General features: G+C 48.3%; 1 protein-coding gene across 2 annotated transcripts in view; it reads right to left on the bottom strand.

Moving 5' to 3' along the window:
• Positions 1 to 9,667: 9,667 nt before the first annotated feature.
• ST3GAL4 (ST3 beta-galactoside alpha-2,3-sialyltransferase 4) overlaps positions 9,668 to 23,618 on the bottom strand; it is a 43,164-nt gene continuing 29,213 nt past the window's right edge. For both annotated transcript variants that reach the window (XM_084783788.1, XM_084783787.1), the window contains exons 2-11: positions 19,288 to 19,363; positions 18,938 to 19,025; positions 18,450 to 18,530; positions 18,178 to 18,275; positions 17,808 to 17,868; positions 17,044 to 17,139; positions 16,746 to 16,935; positions 15,862 to 16,005; positions 10,830 to 10,973; positions 9,668 to 10,546 (exon numbers count right to left, since the gene is read on the bottom strand). In XM_084783788.1, the coding sequence (XP_084639914.1) occupies positions 10,460 to 10,546; positions 10,830 to 10,973; positions 15,862 to 16,005; positions 16,746 to 16,935; positions 17,044 to 17,139; positions 17,808 to 17,868; positions 18,178 to 18,275; positions 18,450 to 18,530; positions 18,938 to 19,025; positions 19,288 to 19,303 (1,005 nt within the window). In that variant the 5' untranslated portion in view covers positions 19,304 to 19,363 and the 3' untranslated portion in view covers positions 9,668 to 10,459. The remainder of the gene's footprint in view (positions 10,547 to 10,829; positions 10,974 to 15,861; positions 16,006 to 16,745; positions 16,936 to 17,043; positions 17,140 to 17,807; positions 17,869 to 18,177; positions 18,276 to 18,449; positions 18,531 to 18,937; positions 19,026 to 19,287; positions 19,364 to 23,618) is intronic.

Here is a 23,618-nt window from a genome sequence, read left to right on the forward strand (position 1 = left end):
CCAATCTGTTCTGTGCTTTTGTTTCTGCCTGGCTACAGGGAGACCCCATGAGTCTGAGTGCCATGTGGGAACTCAGGGCTTTGGGTTGGTTGGTTGGTTTTTGTGCTGTGCTGTGCTGCATTGCTTATTCTTCACATCAGTTTTTCGCAGGCAGGGATGGTCACTGTTGGGGCTGGTTGTGATCATAATAGAACCTATAGGTTTAACTCTCTGCTTGTGAATGAAGCCAGCCACAACAAAGAACAATAACAACGTCAAAAAACCAAAACAACAAACAAAAACAGGTCTCAACCAACCTCAATTTTTGCCAAGTACAGCTAGGTCAATGCCATGACTCTGGACACTGGCCAGATCCTTCTAGCCTTAATCTGAGTAATATTCTGCAGGGGAGTCTCTGTCCATTTCAGATACAAGAAACAGGCCCTCTTGTTTTGTTTTTTGTTTTGTTTTGTTTTTTGTTTTTTCGAGATGGGTTTCTCTGTGTAGCCTTGGCTGTCCTGGACTCACTTTGTAGACCAGGCTAGCCTCGAACTCATGGCTATCCGCTGAAGCAGGCCCTCTTGAAAGACTATATCCCACCACCAACACTCTAACACTCAAGTATAGGAATCAAAAAAAAAAAAAGATCTCAGAATATACTTACCTGGGTAGATAACTAAACATCATTAGAGCTGACAGGATGGATAAATACATTAGTGTTCTAGTACAGGGAGTGGAGTTCAAAGGGAACTTTGAAGAACCAATATTGTTCCTATGGTTGGGTGGTCTTCACCAGCTTCTGACTCTTCTTCTGAAACCTTGGAGGTCCTTACCTACCACGAGATTCTTCAAAATCAAACTTGTGCTTTTTCCATACTCTGCTTCCTTGGGTGATCCTAACCTTGGATCTTATGCCTAGTTTTTATAGCTACTCCACACAGAGTAACTTTCTGCTTCCGTTCTATTTCCTAATGTTTAAAAAACTCTCTCAGTTCCCTTGATATCATCCTCTGCAGTCCCCAAGACAGAAGGATTAGAACCCCTTCAGAAATGAAAGTGTGTATTCAAACTCCGCATCCTGCTGCTTGTACCATTCTGTCTTGTCATAGACCTGGGACAATAGACAACATATGGACATAGACAACAATCCATAGACCACAGAGATAATAGGAAGTAAATGGAAGATTTCGACACACATGCCTGCTGGCGCACAATGTCTCCACACCACAGTGCAAGCTCAAAGCCACGCTCTCTAGGACCCCGGGGTGGATGGAGCCAGCAATAAAGACCACATGTTACTCAAGAGTGGGCTGGACAAGAGGAAGCCACAGCTCCATCAAGGAGGCTGGCCTTCATCCTCCACCTTAAGTCCCCAGATGACCTGGAAAGCCCACAGACTCCCTGAGAGACAAAGCCATTCTGTGTATCACCACCCTCCCCACCCTCCCCCCCCCCAACTCCCCGGCCAGGATCCAGTTTTCTGATAGCTGGGACTTCATTATTGGCTCACAGCCACTGGACAGGAGCCCAGTTTCTAATTCTCAGTCTGCAAAGGCCATGGTTCTTTCCACCGCCCTTCAACTTCCACAGAATAGGAAGTGCTCTCGAATGAAGAGCTAAAAATGCCACACCAACTCTATTTCTGAGAAGCCTGTTGAAACAAGTCATTATAAAGCCCAGGCCTAGAAACTACCTTTGAGTTTCAGGAATGCGAAGGACTCGAGGAAATGAGAGCAGCAAACTGATGCAGCCCTTGGATGGTTTCTCAGAGCCAAGCTGAGTTAACAGGAAACTCATCCCTCACTTCCTGGTTGGGCAGGAAAATATGCTGGGTATGGTATGTGCAATTATGGAGCAGGAAATGAAACAGAAGGGTTCACATCCACCAGTGTGATTAGAACGTCCCAGGAATGTGTGATTTGTGATGCTGTCCATCAGGGAGGGAAAAAAAAAAATGAAGGGAAGAGCTCTTTACAAACTTTTCCCACAAGACAAACTTCTAATAATTTTTTTTTCTTTTTTCTTTTGTAGTGGTAAGGATCAAGGCCCTGGCCCTGAGTATACTATGAAAGTACTCTTTCACTGGCCACACCCCTGCTCTCAAACTCTTACTAACTGTACAGATTTTTAAATTTAAAAAAATCTTAATTCAAATATAAATCATTAAAGGGCCAGTAAGTTTATTAGTGGAAAAAATTCTAAACATAAACTTATTTCAAATTTCCCTTTCGATTTACAAAGGTCTTTTAAAAGTGTCTTTTTTTTTTTTTTAAACAAGGTTTCTCTGTGTAGCCTTGGCGGTCCTGAAACTCTGCAGACCAGGCTGGCCTCGGACTCAGAGACCTGCCTGCTTCTGCCTACAGAGTGGTGGAATTAAAGGCATGCACTACCACTGCCAGGCTTTGAATGCACCTTATCTGGAGTGGTTTGAGAAGCTGCAAGTGCATATCAGCCATCAGCAGTCAGTTCTAGCATCAGAATCTGCAGCAATCACTGGTAGTCAAGGATAAACAGGTCTCTGCCCATAAAAGAGAACTCCAGAGCTGCCAGGTCACAAACAGGGAAAAAGGAGAAAATGCCAAAGATGCCATTCTTTCTATACAAAAGGATCAAGCTCCTGGATAAGGAAGTGTTTGCTGATGGATCATCACTTCTCTTCCTCCCTCTTGGCTATTCTTCCTTGAGACAACTGCCCTCATGTCTAATCTGGGTCTTTAGCAAGCACTGAAAGCTTTCAGCAAACACCCTGCAGCTTTAATCCTACCACAGCCTTTCCTGAAAGGCCTTTCTTGTAGGATGAGGGTGTAACTTAGCGGCAAGGCGCTTGCCTAGACCCAAGGGGCAAAGCCCTGGGTCTGAGCCTCAGAACTTCAAAACAAACAATCAAATAAGTGAATAAACAGCCCTTTGTGAACACACATCATTCACAGGATACATCTTTGAGCTGTGGCGTATAGCTTTGATTTTTATATGTACACGTGCCCCTTATGCCATGGGGTTTAGATGTCACACTTACCATGTGCCTTCCACTGAGCTATACCCGTAGCTAGTCCTCGCTGGATGTATGCCTCTGCCAATACCTGCCTGCCACTCCTTGTTCCCAGTGCTCTTCTTCAGGACAGTCTGGCCACTCACAAGACAGGGAGATCCTGAGCCCCTAGTCAAGAGGGTTGAACTCCCTGACAACACCAGACAACACTAGACAAACACAAGCATCTCTTTCCGCTGCTCCTCGACCTTATGGCCCTTGGCTATATCTTGGAATGCAATGAGGACATCCAAAGAATGTTTTTTGTTTTTTAAATAATTGTAGTGGGGGCGGTGCTAGTGGTATTGTGTGTATAGGGGTGAATCTAAAGAATTAACACCAAAAAAGATTAGAAAATGATGTTGGGAAGGTGCAACTTCATTGGGAGAATGTTAGTCCCGTGAAATCTAGCCCCGGGGCTGGAAAGATGGCTCAGTGGTTAAGAGTGCCTCCTGCTCTTCCAAAGGTCCTGAGTTCAATTCCTAGCAACCACATGGTGGCTCACATCTGAAACAAGTCATTATAAAGCCCAGGCCCAGAAACTACCTTTGAGTTTCTGAAATGTGATCTGATGCCCTCTTCTGACCTACAGGTGTACATGCAGACAGAACACTGTATACAAAATAAATAAATAAGAAATCTAGCCCCAGTTATGCAAGAGGAAAACATTAGTCCAGATAGGAAGCTGAATTTAGTTGGAAATTCATTCCCCAAGATCCACTGTCAATTAGGCCAAGAGGATATGAGGGGGACTAAATTAATGATACCACCTTCTTCCCTTTTTAAATTTTTAAAATAGCTTTAAGAACCTCCCATCCATAATCCCAAATTTAAGGATCAGGGCTTTGTTGCCTGAGCATTAAGAAACTGAATTCTTGTCAATAAATGGGCACTGAACTTTGCAGAAAGGGGAAAAATACAGACAAGGTGGTAAAGAGCTAGAGCAGGATTTTCAAGTAAATGAATTACAAACTTCCTCTGGCTCTTCTCTTATCCACCTCAGACCCACAGAGGAAAGGCCAGCCCAGGACTCCCTACAGGACTCCAACTTCTATTCCTGAGATTCACCTCCTGGGGCAGACGCTTGCAAAGAGAAAATCTCACTTTCAAACAAACGAAGTGTTAAAGTTCATGGTAGATGTAAAAAAATAAGTATTAGATTCCAGGCGTGGTGGCACAGGCCTTTAATCCCAGCACTCGGGAGGCAGAGGCAGGCGGATCACTGTGAGTTTCAGGCCAGCCTGGTCTACAAAGTTAGTCTAGGACAGCCAGGGCTACACAGAGAAACCCTGTCTTGGAAAACCAAAAAGAAAAAGAAAAAGAGAATAATAGATGGTTCTGAAATAGCCAGCTCAGTAATTGCAATTTAGGCCCCCAGGCCTCCCGAGGCCTCCCGAGGCGTCCCCAGGCCTCCCGAGGCCTCCCCAGGCATCCCCTCTTTCTCTGTCTCCACCCAGGTCTGTCCCCCTGTGCCCCCTGTGCCCCCTGTCCCCCCTAGAGAGGAAGACATGCCCCAGTATTCTTTATACTGTTAGCTCTCCCCAGGAATCTGCTATAAACAAGCAATAACACCTGCCTCCCAGAGTTCACGTTTCCCTAAGCCCTCTGCCAAACACTTCTAACTAGCTCAGCTGCTCTGCCTGCTGTCTTCCTAAGTGTGAAGAAGCTGAGGCTTCCAGGGGATCTGGCCTCCTCCCAAATTTGCCATCCAATGAGTCTCAAGGTCATCTGCCGCCAGTGGTTACTTTTCTTTTCCCTTTCCTTTCCTTTTCGAAACAGGGTCTCATGTAAGCGGGACTTGGTCCCAGTCTGGCTACATACCCTGGGATAACCTCAGACTTTGGATTGCCGTGCCACTACTTCCTGAGTGCTGGGACTGCAGGTGTGGGTAACCACATTTTATTTATGTGATATTGAGAGTCTGACCCAGAGCTGTATGTGTGTAGGCAAGCACTCAACCACCTGTATTGCACACACCCCTTACCCCTCTACTTTATTTCTTATTGTCTTGTTTTTCACACAGGGGTTATCTCTGTTGCCCTATCCTGGAACCGCTATGTAGACCAGGCTGGCCTTGAACTGAGAAACCTACCTCCCTCTACTTCCACAGTGCTGGGATTAAAAGTATACACACCATTATATTTGGCCAGGTTATTTCTTGTGCAAAGAAATTCAAAGATCCTAATTGTATAATGTGAGGACATGGCCACTTCAAGGTATGGTTGAGGGGAAGGTTTTTATTATAGATAAAATATATAGTACAGCCAGAGAAAGTAGTAGATTAAACAGGGCCAGCAAAATGAAGAGAGAGAGAGAGAGAGAGAGAGAGAGAGAGAGAGAGAGAGAGAGAGAGAGAGAGAAGTAGAGGACCAAGAGAGAAAGAGAAAAGAGAATGGGAAAGTGCCGGGCAGTGGTGGTGCACTCCGGAGGCAGAGGCAGGTGGATCGCTGTGAGTTCGAGGCAGCCTGGTCTACAAAGCGAGTCCAGGACAAGGCTACACAGAGAGACCCTGTCTTGAAAAAAACCAGAGAGAGAGACAGACAGACAGACAGACAGACAGAGAGAGAGACTGAGAGACAGAGAGAGAACCAAGAAGGCACATGGCCCAAAAGGCGGATTATCTAGGAAGGAGAAGCTGGGGACCAGGACAGGGAGCCGGGTGAGAAGGGCTGAGAGAAGCATCTGTGAGACCAGTGCGTGCTTTGCTATGCTAATCGGCACCAGACAGCCATGTGTCCCTTTTGACCTGACACTGAGCAAGGTTTTTGTTTGCTTTTTGTTCTTGAAAAGAATGGTTTAGGGCAAAAAAAAAAAAAAGTAAATGGAGCACCCCCCCAACACACACACACACTACTTGATTAATAATGGGGTTATATCCTGATACACTTCTTTGTTCATGATAAATAGTATAAGTAAAAATATGCATTTAAGACTAGGTGTGGTGACACAATTTGTAGTCCCAGCACTGCAGAGGCAGGAGGATGGCTGTGAGCTCAAGATCAGCGTGGGTGACATCGTGAGTACCAGAGCTAGCTTAGGACACACACCAAGGCCTTGCCTCAAGAAAAAAGAATGCAATAATACATGTAACCACAGCACAGCCCAAAGCAGAGCAGAATGGGTTTCCCCCATGACCACATGAATGGCTAGGTGCTGTGGGTCACTGCCCATGCCCAGCATCAAGGGAATAATGTTTTCCACATCAACTAGGAAGGTCAAAATTCCACTGAATGCTTCTTGACTTCACAGTGGAATCCTCGTTAGTTGCGGGCCGTCCCCACACACCTCAGACTCTTTTAAGTTGGAAAACAGATCTAATTTCCTAGAACCACAGCTTGTACAAAACCAAGGTGAGTTTGAACTACCACATCATTTTCTGTAGCTAAAATTAAGATTACAAAAACCATCAGAGGGCTTAGAGGAACGCAACACCAACTATGAAGTTGTGTTTAGGAAGCTACTGTGACACACCACATCCCACCAAAATGGGTGACATCACTTTCCAAACTTTTCCAAGAATCTCTAGAGGTGTCAGACTGTACTGTGAAAAACCACTGCTAGAGAGGGTTTTGCACTAGGTTCGCTGATTAGGCAAAACCTTCATTTCCCTTTCACCGCCTCAGGCCTCTACTAAGCTTATGGGTGTGATTCGAGACAGGGGTTTCTCCCAAAGTGGATTAATTCAGGACCGGGGCAAGATTTGGTCCCACAACTCTAACTCACCCGTTCCACACACTCTCCAGCATTTCCCATTATGCAAGGCTGCTTTCCAGTCCCGTTATTTATAACTCACTTTTCAATCCACACAATGTCTTTACAACCACGGTCCCATTAGATCTTCAAGATTTCATTGTGAGACAGGCATGGGTAATCGGTATTTTCCAGATGGAGAAACAGAGGTTTCTTCGGCTAATTAAATGACACAGCAAGGAGGAGCTGGTTTTGTGTGTGTGTGTGTGTGTGTGCACACTACACTTAACTGTCTCGCAGACAGTATTGTTTCCAAGCGCAACCTTTTTGTAGGCTAGACAGTCTCAGGAGGAAAGCAACTGAATATATACTTATGTCCTCTGAAAGTGTAAATCAAAACCTCAAGTAGAGGGGCTGAAAAGATGGCTCAGCGGTTAGGAGCCGATAGGACCAGAAATCGGGGAGATGAGGAGCTCACAAGTGCGTGTAACTTCAGCTCAAGGGGGATGCGACGCTTCTGACCTCACGTGTACATACCAATCACGGACACATAATTTTAACATAAAACAATTTAAAAAAAAAAAAAAAGCAAAACCCTGAAGTAGCTGAAATTAAGACATCATTTAAACGTGGTAGATGCGACGCTTCTGACCTATACTCTGCGTCGCCCAGGATGGTGGTCTCAAGCTGGGAGAGCCTCACCAGGTTTACCCCCTGTGAAGGAGGACTTCGTTTGTAGAATCTAATGCAGCAGTGAAGGCGGCTTTAGCGCCCCAGCAGAGGGTCTGTTGTTCTCTCTGGCCTCCAGGGGAGTGGCGATCATTCCTCCATTCCCCAACTCGGACCTCCCCATCCCCCCCCCACTCCCCCCCCCCCCCCCGAGAGACCCCTAGGCCCAGTGCTAAGGTAGACTTGGGCGGAGGCCACTGTAAAGGATAGAAAGACTCCGAGCAGTCACCATCTCTCCCCGTCCACCCCCCTCCCCGCCGCCGCTCCCCCCCTCCCCCGCCTTCCCTCCCTCCCCTCAACCCCCGCTGGGGCGGAACCTGCGCTTGCCGCTTGCGCCTAATTTAACTCTGCTCAAGGGCACCGGGGATTAGGATGGGCTTTACGGCAAACCAGACGGGGAGGGTTGCAAAGAGGCCCATGAGGTCTTCCTAGACGGGAGTCTAGACTTAAGAGCAGTGGATCTGGATGCTTGTTAGAGTTTGATTCCTGAGCCCCCCACACACCCAGCAGCACGTGCCTAGGAACCTCCGCTTTCCAGTCACCCCCAGGTAACTGAGATAAGTCGATGCATCTTCTGCCTTTAAGAAGGCCTGAATCGGAACTTGAAGCAGAGTTACCCGGCCTCACCTGATGTAAACTCAGTTTTGTACCCCATTATTTCCTCTTTCCTCTCCTGCAGCCTTTTCAGGGCACGGATTAATCAGTACCAGGCAAGCTGGCAGGCAGTCCGTTCACATCAGTCGGGCTGAAAGCTTCTTTCCCAGAACACTGAAGAACCCCGTCCAACAACTCCACATCAAAGCTCCACTCCCAGCCTTGACCCATGCAGGGTATTGCCTCAGCTTGCAAACAGTTTGGAGAGCGTTAGGTCCGTTCCCACCCACCCCCACCCCGCCCCGCAAAGAACGGTCTGGGTGGATCGGTGCCCAGATACACACTTCGCTATATATGTGATCCTGATGGTCTCGCTGTCATCTGAACATTATAAACTCTCCCATCTATGAGAACTTGTAGAGTTGGGAGGGGCAGTGTGACCCAGAGTACTGGCTTCTGGCTCAAGTTTAGGCACGTTTAGTGTATCAAGCGGTGGCCTCAGTCCAGGGCAGCTGGATCGTATGTGCACACAGTCACTTTAAAAGGCCTCAGATGGAGAAACGGACACTCCCTTTTAGACGGGCAAAACATACATGTCTAGAGGCAGTCCCAAGACAAAGCCTGTAAGACAGCTTGTCCCAGTGGGTAGAGAAAAGAGGGGCCTTCAGAAAATATGGTCCTGCGGCCTTTCAGAATCCACTCGGGCTACACACAGCGCGAGCTGCTCCTCAGGAGTGTTCAGTCAGACCAGGCAGGCCATTCTCTGTACTGTGTCAGTGGTGTCGTCCTTTGGTGGTCCAGTGATGTCCAGGATGTGGTGTCATCCTCTTCAGTTCCCCCACCCCCCCCCCAACCCCCGCTAGCCACTGCCCTTCGGTAGATCCCATGCCAGCCTGGCTTGTCTCAAAACCTCAAGTGTGCAGCTCCGTCTGAGAAAGCTAGGCACACAGCTGTGAGTTCCAGTCCCCTAGGGGCAGTTCCAACACTCCCTCCTGGCTCCAGATGTAAAGGAACAGCTGTGGGGGTGGCAGCAGGCCCAGTTGGCAGTAGAGTAAGGCCTGGAAGATGGAGACTGAGGGCCAGAGAGCCAAGCAAATGGCAGGACTGTGAAGATTCAAACGACCCGGGAAAGGAACAGTCTCATTCCCTGGACGGGTGACTGACAGGACTTGCCAAATCCCTCCAGTACTGTCCCTCAGCCCGGCCCACTGCAATCCTGGCAACCCATACTGCTGCACTCATACGACCTTCCACCAGCTCTAGTTTATGATTTCCACTTAATTTGAGAAAGGAAACAGCTTTCTCTGTCTGACCCCACCCTGTCCTTAAAACATTGCAATTCTCAGCCTAAGGTCTGGGTAACTGAAGAACTGGAGATGCTGGAGGGATGCTGCCACTTCCATCTGGTACCCTTCACCTCTCCTCCTTTTCTTTGTCCCTGGGGATGTAAGATGGCAGGCTGGGTGTCTGAAGACAGGGCTGGTCTGGCCTCTGATTGCTCATATGCTCTGCTAGGATAGTAATGCTCGCCTCTGCACCATCTCAATTATTTGCTGGTCCTGCTGTAATCTCGGGTCTGTATGCCATCACATCCCCAGCAATGTTTGCCCCAGCCTGAAAGGACACAAAGCCTCACAAGTGCTTCCATTTTAGGAAAAAATATTTTAATGGTCTTTTGCAACCTCTTTTCCAGGTGAGGCCCCTTCTAGGTGGAACCCCCTTGTCAGTGCTCTTCCCATGCCTGCTGGGAAAGAGCAAAACCCCTCTCTGGAGGACACCCTCCCACTCTTGATGCCTCCATCTTCCTGGGAGGCCAGCTCTAGGATTAGGCCTTAACAGGCCAAACAAATGTAAATTTTATTAAAAAGTGGGCAGAACACTGTATTGTGTCCCTTTTGTGAATGCCATGGGACCAGCCCATTGCAGTTTTCTACCCCTTAATTAAATATCATGTTAAATAATCTCTTGGTGCAGGGGCCAGGCGCGTAGTACACGCCTTTAATCCCAACACTTGGGAGGCAGAGGCAGTTGGATCTCTGTGAGTTCAAGGCCAGCCTGGTCTACATAGTGAGTTCCAGATAAACCAGGGCAACACAGTCAGACCCTGTCTCAAAACAAAACAAAACAAAACAAAAATTTAAAAAAATAAACAAAACCCAAAACAAAACAAAACAAAACAAAACAAAAAAAACAAAACCTCTTTGTGCTGGCAGAGAGGGGATGCTACAGCAGCAAGACCCCCCTGCCTTGGCCAGGCTCCTGCCTATCTGGATTTGGACTGCACCTAAGTAGCCAGGGGCTCTCTCCTGAGACCTAGCCAGTCCCAGAACACTCTCCCCATTGAGGGTGAGTGCAATTAGGTTGTACTGGCACCAGGTACCCCAAGCCGTAGACAGGGGCCACTCAGACGGCAACAGAAGTGTCCAACTCTCGTCCAAGTCAGAAGTACGTGAGGTTCTTAACAGCTCCCATCTCCAGCATCCGTTTGATGGCTAGGGCCTCTTGGGAGACATTGTGGCCTGACCCCTGTGGAGACAGCGAGGAAGTAAATGAGGCACCCCCCCCGACCCCCCAGGCAGCTCTCTGTCTTCAGAAAGGTCTCCCTCCCCTCCCTCCCTGGTCCCACACTTCTTGGGAGTTTTCTTCCTTATGTGGGCTCTCAGAAAGGAGACTGAAGTCAAGTGGCGTCCAGACGCCCAGGTACCACATCCAGAATCACTCTGTGCCCCTGTACCTCCCCGCTTACCCAACATCTCTCTAGGCGTGTCATCCTAGGCCGTTCACTGGGTTCCCGAACAGGGCTGCTTACCGCCATAGACTTAAGCGTGATCTGTTCATAGTAGTGGATGGTCTGCTTCTTGTTGTAGGCATCTGGGTAGCCGAAGCCAGCTATATGCACTAAGTCGCAGAGGTGTAGGGCCAAGGTGATGGCTAGCAGACCCGTGGTTGGCTTCTGAGGGACAGAGTAGAGGGGCATTTGAAGGAGCCAAAATCCCCTCCTCCTCCACCACCCACCTTATACACACTCAGGTTCAGTGCTCTGCCACGGAAACATCCTTTACCTTACTGTCCAACAGGGTAAGCTCCGAATCAACTAAGCACCTGAATGGGGTTAATGCAGATGAGAAGGTGGATTTGCTACTCTGGGAGGCTCTCAACTCTCAGCAGTGCTGGAGATAGAACCCGGGCCTCATGTACTCTAAACAAGTGTTCTACCACAGGTTCACACCCCTGGCCCTGATTATTAAGTTCTAATTTAGAATTTTAACCTTTGTTTTGTTTTGTGTTGTGTTGTGTTTTTCAAGACAGGGTTTCTCTGTGTAGCCTTGGCTGTCCTGGATTCGCTTGTAGACCAGGCTGGCCTCCAACTCACAAAGATCCACCTGCCTCTGGCTCCCAAGTGCTGGGATTACAGGTGTGTGCGCCACCATACCTGGCTAACAATTTATTATATTTCTGTGTAAGCGTCTGCTTGAGTTATGTGCATTCTGTGCATGCCGGAGCCTCTGGAGGCCAGAAGAAGGCATTGGGTGGCCTGGAATTAGAGACAGAGGTGGTGGTGAACTAAAGCAAGTACAGAGAACTAAACCCAGCTCTTCTGCCGAAGCAGCAAGTGCCCTGAGCTGCCGAGCCATCTCTTCACCTCTTAAGTTTAAAATTTAAATTGCTATGTGTCTAGTGGCTACCATGGTTATCTTGTCAACTCGATTAGATTGAGACATATCTAGGAAACGGCTATAGTACACTTCTGGGAATATCTGTGAATAATAACAGTAAGGATTAACTGAAGAGCAAAAAAAAAAAAAAAAAAAAGGTTAACTAAAGGTGGGTGGCACCACCTCATATGTACGGGACCTGTAGGCATTTCCTCTCTGCTTCTCACATGCCACATGCGAGTGCTCTGCTCCACCATGTCCTCCCCGCCATGGCTAAAACCTCTTTCCTTTTGTAAGTTGTTGCTATCAAGGGTGAACATCTGGCTGACACAGCAGTGTACTAGATAACACAAGTGCACAAAACTGGGGAAGACCTGAGTCTCCAGTTAGAGCAGGGCAGTCAGCATCGCCATACTACTACCTGCTGCTTGAGTACGGTACGTACTATGTGTGAGGCATTACGCTGCATATGAACATAGTAATAACACCCCATCTCACTCAGTCCCCCTCCAAACACACATTTACAGATACGATAAAATGAGCCTCACTTTATAAATGAAAAGGCCAGCGTTTGCAAATATAAGTGAGCTATTCAAAGAAAAGGAGAGAGATCTGCCTCCTCCTGGGGCCTGACAGTTCGACACTCATGGCCGTGTGATCTTTCATGGGATGGCATTACCGCTTCTGTAATACCTTGCCTGCCCCCCCCCCCCCACTTTATGGGCTGCTGTGAGTATCCCAGCCCTTCCATCCCCAACTTATCCACAGCAATGGTCAGCCTCATGCTCAAACTGCAGAAAGCTTGTCCTCCAACAGGCGGGCTTTATAGAACATTTCGCCTGCCCACTCACCCTGAGAGTCACTTCCTGGACTTCATAAGGCCTCTTCAAGGCCAATTTTCTCCCAGCATCCCTTTCAATTGTCTCTTTCTCTGCATTGCTTCTTGTTAACCCTTCTTTTTTCACTGTTGCTACCTTTTGACTTTAAGACGAGATGTCACGTGGCTCCAGCTGGCTTTGAACTTAAGGAGTAGATGAGGCCAATCCGTGAAATCCTACCTCTGCCTCTCAAGTGCTAGGATGATGGGAATCTACTACTACACTTGGCCTCCCTTGGCACTTTAACTAACCACCCTGTGCTCTCTCATCCAGCTTGGGGTCCTGCAGAATCACATGGCCATCACCTCCTCGCCAGTTCTGCCCCTTCTCCTGGCTTTCTCTGTATTAAACAAGTATACCACAACTGATCATCATTCAGCCAAGCAGGAAACCAGGAATTACTCATAAACCTCCAATCCTACCTTCAAGACACGGGTGGTAGGAGATGGAATTGTACAGGAACTCATGGCCGCTAGCCTTGTTGCTTTTGGGTTTGTTTGTTTGTTTGTTTGTTTTTTGAGACAAAGTTTCTCTGTGTAGCCTTGGCTGCCCTAGAACTTACTCTGTAGACCAGGCTGGCCTCAAACTCATAGAAATCCTCCTGCCTCTAACTACCTAGTGCTGGGATTAAAGGTATGTGTGTGCTGTCTCCACCACCACCACCACCACCACCACCACCGGTTGTTTATGTCAACTTGACACAAACTAGAGTCATCTTAGAGGAAGGGGCATCAATTGAGAAACTGCCCCCAGAAAAGACTGCTGTAGGCAAGCCTGTAGAACATGTTCTTAATTAGTGGTTGGTGAGTACGGCCCAGATCATTGTGGCTGGTGTCCCTTTGGAGCTGGTGGTCCTTGGTTCTATGAAAACCCAGGCTGAGCAAGCCATGAGCAGCAAACCAGTAAGCAGCACTCCTCCAGCTTCCTGCCCTGCTGGAGTTCCTACCCTGAATTCCTTTGAAAATAAACTCTGATATGGAAGTGTAAGCAAAATAAACCCACTCCTCCCCAACTTGCTTTTTTGGTCATGGCTTTTCATCACAGCAATAGTAACCCTAACTGAAACTGGACCCCCCCCCCCTCTTCTCTCTTATAATTGCCTTCTCTCACAGGTATGGGAAATAAAAAAAAAAAAAGGATATTTAAATAATAGTTCCTTATTTGACACAGTTCTTATGAGGGGGAAACCACCCTACCAGACTGATCTAATTACCTAGCCATCTAAATCTGGATGCTGAGATCAGAGATGAAGTCAGATTTGAGCTGTAAGTGGCTTGAAGATAGGATGGGCGACAGGACAAGGACTGCAGGCAGCCAGCCTTCAAGACCCGAGGGTGCCTCTTCACTCACTCCACAGTCTGCAGGAACAAGGGAGCCCTAGTCCTACAAGCATGGAAACCCAACTCTTCCCTCTTAAACAAGGTTGAAAGGAAACAATGCCCACAAAGCCTCCAGATAGGAACTTGGCTCTTTTATAATCAACTTGGGACACTAAAAAGAACCTACAGGTCTATGAGCCAATGCCAGAGTGTTTTTAAGGCCACTAAACTGACTGCAATTGGGCATCAGTGGAAAACTAGCGCAACGTCAAGGCCATATACGGTCCTTTCTTTTTCCTTCCCACTGCCACGAGCTGGATTCAGATCCTCATCTTCTCGTACTGGCCTCTAAAGCCTTGACACCCTTATCCATGGCATGATAGCGCATGCCTTTAACCCCAGGGCTCGGGAGGCAGAGGCAAGCAGATCTCTCTGAGTTCCACGTTCGCCTGGTCTACACAGTGAGAGCCTATCTTAAAAGAAATCCCCCTTGCTGCCCTTACCTCCACCTGCACTAGACCAACTTGGTATTGGCAGGGTTATATGTCCACACCAAATGGACTGCCTCCTCCCACTGCAGGCCTAATAGACACCATGGTCCCCACAGGACCAATGACAGTACCGCTTCAACTGTAAAGTTCCCAAGAGTGCTTAGCAGAAGTGTGTCCCGCTCTGTGCTCCTACTACACTTTAACAACTCTAGTGTGAGATGTTGTCACTCCACAGTGTGGACTGCAGCTTACTCTGCTACGCAGTGTCTTCTTTAGAGCAGGCGGCACAGCGTATTCTCTAAGCATGTGTGGTCAGGCTCACCACTGGGCAGTCACACTGCAGGCATTCAATGCACGATATTGAATAATATAGATAGTCAAGAATAAACATACCGATTTAAAATTTGGCTAATATTAGCTGGGTGTACTTGGCAAGATTACCCTAAGTTTGAGGGCAGCCTTTCTCAAGTAAACTAACACACAGCGGAGGGCAAATGCTGACAGAGCAGCTGTTGTGTTCTAATCTTTATGACTGACACTTCATATTATTATTATTTTAATATAGCCTTAAGCCATAGCCTTAAGAGGTCAGTACAACTATTATTCCCACTATTCAGGTAAGCAATTGGAATCGCCCAGTGCTGGACCTGCCCGGTAACCATAGAAAGTGTCCTGCCAATACCTGCCGGTGACCTCCTTCTGCTGCCTCACATGCCCCCACGAGAGTCTAAGGCACATGGAGACAATATGTTGCAAAGCTACCATATGGGGTAAACCCTGCCAGCTGAAGACTACCAACACACAGAGTGCTGAAATCAAAGCTGTAACTCACGGAACCGACTACAGCTCCCTAAACTGGTCTACCATACCCATGACACGCAACACAGACTGTCGACGCTTAGTCTCCATTCACTCCATCAGATCAATATGTTTCAGTGCAATAACGTAGGCTAAAAGTCTACCAGTAGCCTGGCGTGGTGGTGCACACCTTTAGTCCCAGCACTTGGGAGGCAGAGGCAGGCGGATCATTGTGAGTTCGAGGCCAGCCTGGTCTACAAAGTGAGTCTAGGACAGCCAAAGGCTGAACAGAGAAACCCTGTCTCAAAAAAAAAAAAAAAAAAAAAAAAGTCTAACAGTAACTGCCCTGACTCAAGCTGCTCCTAAAGATAAGTGCCAGTGAGTGTGCCAGCAGCTCCCGGCTTACAGATTCTGATTATAACCTGCTGAAAGCATCTTAAAGTCCAGCGCCCAAGCCCCAGTCTAGAGCTTTCACTCACTCACTCACTCCTTTCTCCAATGTCACAGTGTTCATCAAGGCAACATGCTAAAAAAACAAAAAAACAAACAAACAAAAACCAAACAAACCTCTCTTCAAAGGTCAAGTGCAAGCTGCACCCATTCTCACTCACCCTCTGCCGCTCATGAGTTCCTCTTTGCTTTCCACCCATGGCCGCACCCTCCCCCAGCTTGGTCTCACTGTCCCCAGCCCGTCGTCACCTGCTTGATCTTGCGTGGCTGTTGTATAGGCAGGCTCAGGAGCTTGTCGGCTGCAATCTCCATAAAGAAGGGGTTAAGAATCCGGATCTGTTTGGGGTTGACATCCCAGATGAGGGGGGGCTGTTTCCAGAAGCCTTTTCGTACCTGTGAGGGTACGGTTAGAAGGGAGAGATGAAGGTAAGACCTATTTCTCAACTCTAACCTAGTTGGTGGTCTTTAGGGGGGTAGCGGGGGGAGAGGGTGGGATCCCAGTCTAGTTAGATGTCTCAGGAGTGCAGACACCTCAGAATTGAGGTAAGACTTGTGTCAGAGATGACAGACCAAAGGAGAGGTCAAGGGATTCCCCTTATTAGAAAAGAAAGGTGATAACATGTGCGGAGGGTGGGGTCTGACCACCACCTGTTTCAGCAACATGCAAGCAAAAAGGGACTTGAACCTTAGGCTGTCTACATATGGGCCAAAAAGATGCCGTTATCAGACAGTCCAGCCTTCACCCAGATGGCCCAGTGAGGTAGCAGGTTCTTTGTTTTATAGTATGATCATAAGGCACAAAAACGCTCCCTGTTCCAAAGTAATGGAGGGGGCAGCTTCCCTGTTCCCAGGCTCCCAAATATTCGGACAGTGCTCCTACTCCAGGCAATCCTCCAGTCCCGAGGGCCTCTGGCTGCCACCCCAGCTCCTACAGGCTCTTGAGCTGTAAGGCAGGGCAGCTTATCAGCAGCCCCATAAAACAATGTCCTTGGCGAGAAGCCCAAGGCTCCGGCTGTGGGAAGCCTGGTTCACCCTGTCCCTTCGCCTACCCCTTAGGATCACCACAAGGCACTCTGTGGGACGTGAGGCCCTGCCTAGGAGAGCATCCGCATCTCCCACATGTCCCAACTTACTCGCTTCTTATCACTCAGGATGGTCTCAATCCAGTGGAAGTCCATCGCCTTGAAAGCTACCAGGACCAAAAGCGTGTCTGGGTTGTTTTCTATCTTGGGGTCAAAGTGGGCCGACTCTGGGTAAAAGAGACGGATGGTGGTCTTGGAGCCCACGTCTCCCTCGTAGCCAGCCACGGGAGCGTTGTTCAGTCTGGGCGAGGGGAAGAATATATCCATGACTGGAGATGCCCAGCCTTCCGACAGCCCCCTGTTTGGGACACCCGGGACCCAGAATGAAGCACGACGGATGACCACATACCTGATGACCACATCATACTTGTTGATGATGCTTCCCAGTGAGCTGTTCCGCAACCGGTGACCATTTCCCACCACGACACAGCGCCGGCACTCGAGGCTGCCATGAGAAGAGTAATGGTGACACCTTCTGAACGCTCTCTGATCTGGACCTGCTTAGGGGCTATCTTGGCTTACTTCTAGGTTCTCCTCAGCCCCTGATCTGCATGGATCAGGCACGCTAAGTGGCCCTGCTAATGGCTTTACTGACCCTGAAGTCCTGGACCTCAAAAAACAAGCCAAGCATAGCAACGAGATAATGACATAAGGGAAGGCACATAGACGTACAACAAGAAACTCCAGCACAAGAAGTGTGCAAGGTGGCACACACCTGTATAGCGCCAGAAGAAAAGTCTAGAGTTCAAATCCAGCTTAGGGTACATAAAGAAACCCTGTCTCAAAAGGAAAAAGAAAATGAAATGAAACGCTAGAAAGAAGAGGGGAAGGGAGGGAAAGAGAAACCCTAGGACACAGTTCCCTTGCCTGTTGCCCAGGTCTGCCTGTTGCCATGGCAATACCTTCAGCAGCTTCTGCCTACTCTGGCATCTAGATAGATGCTGCTGTGGTTTTAGAGTACCTATAGCTCCTGGAGACAGGCAGACCAGGGTGGGCTAAATTGGCCACAGTGGACAGAAGGCTGGATGACATGGCACTACACCACAATGGTTTTGCCCTGGAGTAGGGTGAGGTGAAGGTGCCCAGACTACAGTGAGAAGATCACCTCCTTACCTTTGTATGCTCTCAGGTATAGAATAGCTAGTGATGGCCAACACCCGGAGGAGAAGGTCTTCTACAAAAAGGATGAATAGAAGGAACAGTATGAATGAAGACTGTGGTCATCAGCATTCTACACGATGCTCCCATTTCACTCTTCAGATTTTCCATCCTTGACATAGGCACCTGGGCCTGGGCAAAAGAACTCAGGCATGGAGCCCATGGACTGCAAAATCCAACAGCATGGCCCACATGACCACAGCTTGAACTTTCCACTTGCTTGGGCAGAACAACTCATTAAGCATAAATTAACCTTGTCCTTTAGTCCCATAAAGCAGCTTATAGGCAGCAAGTTGCTATTCCACTGAGCTGAGCAATAACTTACCACTTCCTTTGGTCCCAAAGGGCAACTCATAGGCAGATGGTGTCTTTACCCAGAAATAATCCTTAAGCTGCAGGAAGAAGGGCTGCTCTCTAGAACGGCTATACAGGGTAGGGATGAGAAAAAGATTGGTCTGACTGAACAGTGTCAGACCTCTGACTGTATTATGTATTATACCCTTCTCTCAGCTGCCTCTACCCTCCAGCCCATTAGCACTGAGGCAAAAACCTTTAATCCTGAGCTCCCCGTGCCCTGTTCCATCTTCAGGTGCTTACTTGCCGAAAATCTTAGAGGCCTGCCTCTCTGCCTCACCCTGGAAGCACGGCTCTTTCTTCTCTGCGACGGGAAAATAAAAGCTGGAGAGATAAAGAAGAGTTAGAAGGCCCAGTGAGACTGAGGCCCTGAGGCCAGCATCCCAGGTAGGGCCCAATTCCCCAGTAATGACACAGAGGTCCCAGGGTTCTGGAGGACTTATAGAGTTAGTATCTCCCCAACCTAAGTTCCAGTTTGAGCCCAAAGCATTGAGGGTCCAGATCTTTCTGCCCTAATATTTCCTCTGTGGGAGATTACAGAGGCCACACGGATCCCCACCTCTACCCATCCCCCACCTCATCCCACCCTCATGGTAGGACTGTGAGCTAGCAGCTGAGGAAGGGAGGTCAGGCCAAGGGTCTCGAAAGCTTCCTGTCTGGCTAGGTACCCTGTCTTTGTATCAGTCCATCTCTGGGAAGAAACGATGGAAGGGCACAGAAAGTGTACTCACAGTTCAATGTACCTATCTTCTCGGGAGATGGAATACCACACCATGACAACAACGAGGACGAGAGCCAGCATGGCCAGGAACTTCCAGCCTGCAAGGCATATGTGCAGAGGAGCTGAAGGGAGAGTCAGACAGGGGCGACCCCAGACCTCCTCCTCTTTTACCAATCCTGGGCCCCTCCACCCACTGCACAGCAAACCCAGTCCCTGGCACTCTCCTGACCCTAGCCAAGATGAAGAGAGTGTCCCTGGCTCCCAGTGTGACCCTCTACCATCCCAGAGGGGTCCCAATATGCTGCTGAGAATGGCTGCTGGATCCTCCACCAAGCGGGGGAGCCCCTGAACAACACTCACGGGATTTGCTGGTCATGTTTCTCAGCAGATAGCAGGGTTCCTGGGGAGAAGTGTCATCCCGGCTACCTCGGGCCACCTAGGAAGCAGGAGTCCCAGATGTCAGTCTAGGCTCCGCTTACACTCCCACTAGACACCAGAGCAGACCTCACCCCTTGTCTGCCCCTTTCCTCCTCTAGGAAGCACAAAGCCACTCCGTGGGTGTGGACAGCCAGCCCCAGGTCATCTTCCTCCTGAGCTCTCAGAGAGCAGTGTGAGGGATCTACGTGGAGCCTAGCTATCGGAAGTGGAACCGAGGTCCCAGCCCTCTTTCATTTCCCATGCCAGACTTGCTGACACCAGTCTCTAATATGGATCTCCAGTACTCGGAAGAAGCAGTTTGGGGAACACAAAAGTTAACTGTGCCAGAACTTGATATGTACTATGAAAGTCCTCAAAAAGCCCCCTTCCCAGCCCTTCTAGTCATCAACAGTGCAGAGGCCTCACCTCCTAAGATGCACAGTAAAATGAGTGCAGCAGGGGGACAGGTCAGGGAGTCCTGACAGTATGTATGGCTTGGCAAGGACGCAGAGGCCAGCGAGGTAACTGGGGGAGGTCAGCAAGCAGTGAATTGCGCTATAGGCCAACTTCTAGGCACGCACTACTAAGAAATGTGTGTGGCTCAGCAGCCACAGGAAGATGTACGGATGCCAAGTGGCAGCTTCTTCCAGCCTATGTCCCTTCCATCCTGCTCTGTTTCTCCAGTGGTCATGAAAAGAATAATCACGGAGCCAAGCACGGAACGCACACATTCCACAAACATGGGCTCTCACGGGTTCGGGTGAGTTTTCACATACGGAGCAGGTGACTTAGGAAAAGCCAGAAAAGGAAGCACCGGGGTGTACTGAGGACCAGCACAACATCTGAGACTGCCTCTTGGAGGCAGGATCACCATCCGGAGGAAGTGCTGTTTATTACAATCACAGAATTACTAAATCATAAATTATTAAATCATAAATCTATTCTGCATACAGGTCTATTATGGAGTCAAGGCTATTATGGACTCCAAGTGGGGGATATTTCCCAGATGCCACTATGAGTTCAAAAACCATGATCAAAAGCAAACAAAACAAAAGAAATTTAAAAACCACCCTAAACAACACCTCCTCCGTGTAGAGGAAGTCCCAGACACTTCCTCATAGTTCAGTAATCTTACTGAGCAGCCACCCACAAAACTCTGGAGATGACTCAAGATGGTCTCCCCATTAAAAAAGAAAGAGATCTAGTTTTTTTTTCTATTGTGTTCTTTCTCTCCCCTTCTTTCCTTCCTTTCGTGTGTGTGTGTGTGTGTGAGAGAGAGAGAGAGAGAGAGAGAGAGAGAGAGAGAGAGAGAGAGAGAGAGAGAGAGAGAGATTTAATAGCCCAGGCTAGCCTACCACTTACTATGTAGCTCAAGCTACGCAAACATGAGTTCCTCTTCCTTCTGCATGCTGAGATTACAGGCAGGTGCCACCACATTCACTCAGGCAAAACAGATTTACAATCATAAATTTCCAGTTAAGTCACCCTTAATAATCCTTAAAGTCTCTCCTGAAAGTGAGCATTCCTTCCCTTGCTCCCCACAGCAGCCACCAGATCATTCCTCATTACATGGCTCTTCTCCTGCAGCGCTGTCTCCCATGGGTGACATAGTAAGACCCTGTCTCAAAAATTAATTAGTTACTTACTTAATTAAAACCATTAAATGGCTGAGTCCTCTTTGAGAAACTTAAATCAATGCACTGGGGTACATCTTTCTTTCTTGGCACTTCTCTCTTAGCCTTCATGCTTAGAATTATATTAAAATGCCTTAAACAACCTCACCTCTGCTTTCCACCAAAAGTTACCAACTTAAAGCATTAAATGATTGACATGTTGGGTGACCATGAGACATCATATGTACTTCTCTGACTCTCGTTTTCGGCAGCTGTCAACATAGGAAGTAAACCAACAGATAGATCCCTGCTGCTGCCCAAAACATATTTGTCAGCTCAGCGACCTGGACACAAAGGAACCCTTATTAGCAGCATCCTAGGCCTCCTGCACAGCTACAAAATCAGAACTAGGTTTGATCTCGATCCTACATTTAAGTTTGAGAAGCAGTGCTCAGGGAGGAGGCTCTGGATGACAGCTGAACAAGGGAATGGTCTGATGTGAAGGCTACAAGATGTCTCTACAGGCAAAAGTGATTGAGGCCAAGCCTGATGACCTGTGTTCAATGCCCATGGCAAGAGGAGAGAACCAACTCGGTCCAGTTGTCCCCTGCCCTCCATATACAAGTCTGTCTCTGTCTGTCTGTCTGTCTGTCTGTCTGTCTCTGTCTCTGTCTCTGTGTCTCTGTCTCTCTCTTTCTCCCTCCTTCTCTCTCTGTCTCTGTCTCTCTCTGTCTCTCTCTGTCTCTCTCTGTCTCTCTCTCTCTCTCTCTCTCTCTCTCTCTCTCTCTCTCTCTCTCTCTCTCTCTCACACACACACACACACACACACACACATACACACACACACCAATATACAAAATAAATGAATGTAATAAAACCACTTAAAACTCTGACAGAATATTTGTTTGTGTCCCATACGAATAAATTCTGGTTCGTTGCTTTAGTCCAGCTCTGGAATTTTGTACACAGGGCAAGTGATTCTAACATGCAGTCACAGTGGAAAACCACCAGATTAAATAGATAGCCTCCAAAGCGGCTTACTTAACCTTTGATGAGGACATTTGATTCCAGGGGTTATGGATGAGGCCTACCTGAGGATCTGTGGTCTTACCAGCTCCCTTGGGTCCTAGGGACCACACTTGGAGTTGCAAAACTCTGTGCCAAAGTTGTTCATTAACTGCCTCCTCTCCTCTCCTCCTTCCTCCAGATCTTTCCTAGAGGGAGAGGCTTTCCAGTTGAAGCTGGCTACACAATCCAATGACCTGGGTTTTTTTTTTTTTAAAACATCTAGATGTCTAGGTCTGGCTCACCATGATTTTTATTAAATTATTTAGAGGCTAGGCATCAGTAGTAAGAAGGAAAACAAACAAACAAACAAACAAACAGCAAAGCCCACCTCCTCTATGACTCTAGCATGTAGCCAGAATGGAAAGTCCTACAGAGACAGGGTCCAGACAACTACTTAGCCACACTCTGGCCTTGATCTTTATGGAAGAGCCTGGCAGTCATTGCTAAGTAGGCTGGAGCAGACCCATGCAACGAGACACTACTCCTTCTTTGGCTCCCTTCCCAATGCAGGTCTACACTGGCACATCTTTGTACCAAATCAGAACCAGGACAGTTCTAAAGCAGCCTGGCTAGCCTTAGGGTTTGTTTCAAGATGCCCAACCACAAACTTAAACATGTTGCTTCCTTTCCTTGTTGGGCCTTGGTATGCTTGGGTATCCCAGGGGCACAGGGCTTCTTTCTTTCTTTTTTATTTTTATTTTTTTCTGAGACAGAGTTTCTCTGTGTAACCTTGGCTGTCCTGGACTCCCTTTGGAGACGAGGCTGTCCTCGAACTCACAGCAATCCGCCTGCCTCTGCCTCCCGAGTGCTGGGATTAAAGGCATGCGCCACCATGCCCGGCTGGGCACAGAGCTTCGTAGACTGGTTGCTGCAGGACAATCTGTTAAGGGAAGCCTTCAGTAGATGTATCCAGGTCCAAGACTCAGCAGCCTCTCCTCCTAACCAGTTACCAAGGAGAACCGCTCACCCAACAGGCTGGGCAAACCTAGCCCACAGCTGTCTGTGCCCTTGGTATTTTGCCATGAACCAAGGTGTCCCTGGCTTAAAATAAGCTGATGAGCTCAGCCAGGGGACCCTCACAGTGGCAGCACAAGGGACATGGGAACCTGTAGGAACTGGCACCCAGCCAGTCAGTGCCTGCTATCCAAAAGGAGTCCCCAAGGGCTGAGCAGGGGGCGGGCAGAAGCCCAAGGTTTGCTGAATAGTTCTGTGCCCGTCAGTCCTTGATTTTCTGTCCCTCAGGATTGTTTGTTTGTTCATTTGTATTGAACCCAAGCCTTTGGCATGCTAGGCCAGCACTCTCCCATGGAACCCTATCCCTGCCAGCTCTCCATTCTGTCAGAACAAACTAAAACCACCCGCCTTCCTAACACCTTTAGACTCACCCATCATTTTTTTTTTTTTCCAAACTCTACCACCTAGATGAGGGATCCCTCTCTATCCCGGAATCTGGAGCCACCAAAGACCCCACCTCTCTGCTCCTCCCACCTCCTTCCAGTTCTATCTCTGACACATAAACAGGGTCCCCTTCAAGTAAACTTCCGTGCATCACATCCCCCTCCTCAGGCTATCCCCGCCTCAGGCTATCCTCCT

The sequence above is a fragment of the Acomys minous genome, assembly GCF_964271855.1.
Source record: "Acomys minous genome assembly, chromosome: 5".
In the NCBI taxonomy this organism is placed as follows: domain Eukaryota; kingdom Metazoa; phylum Chordata; class Mammalia; order Rodentia; family Muridae; genus Acomys; species Acomys minous.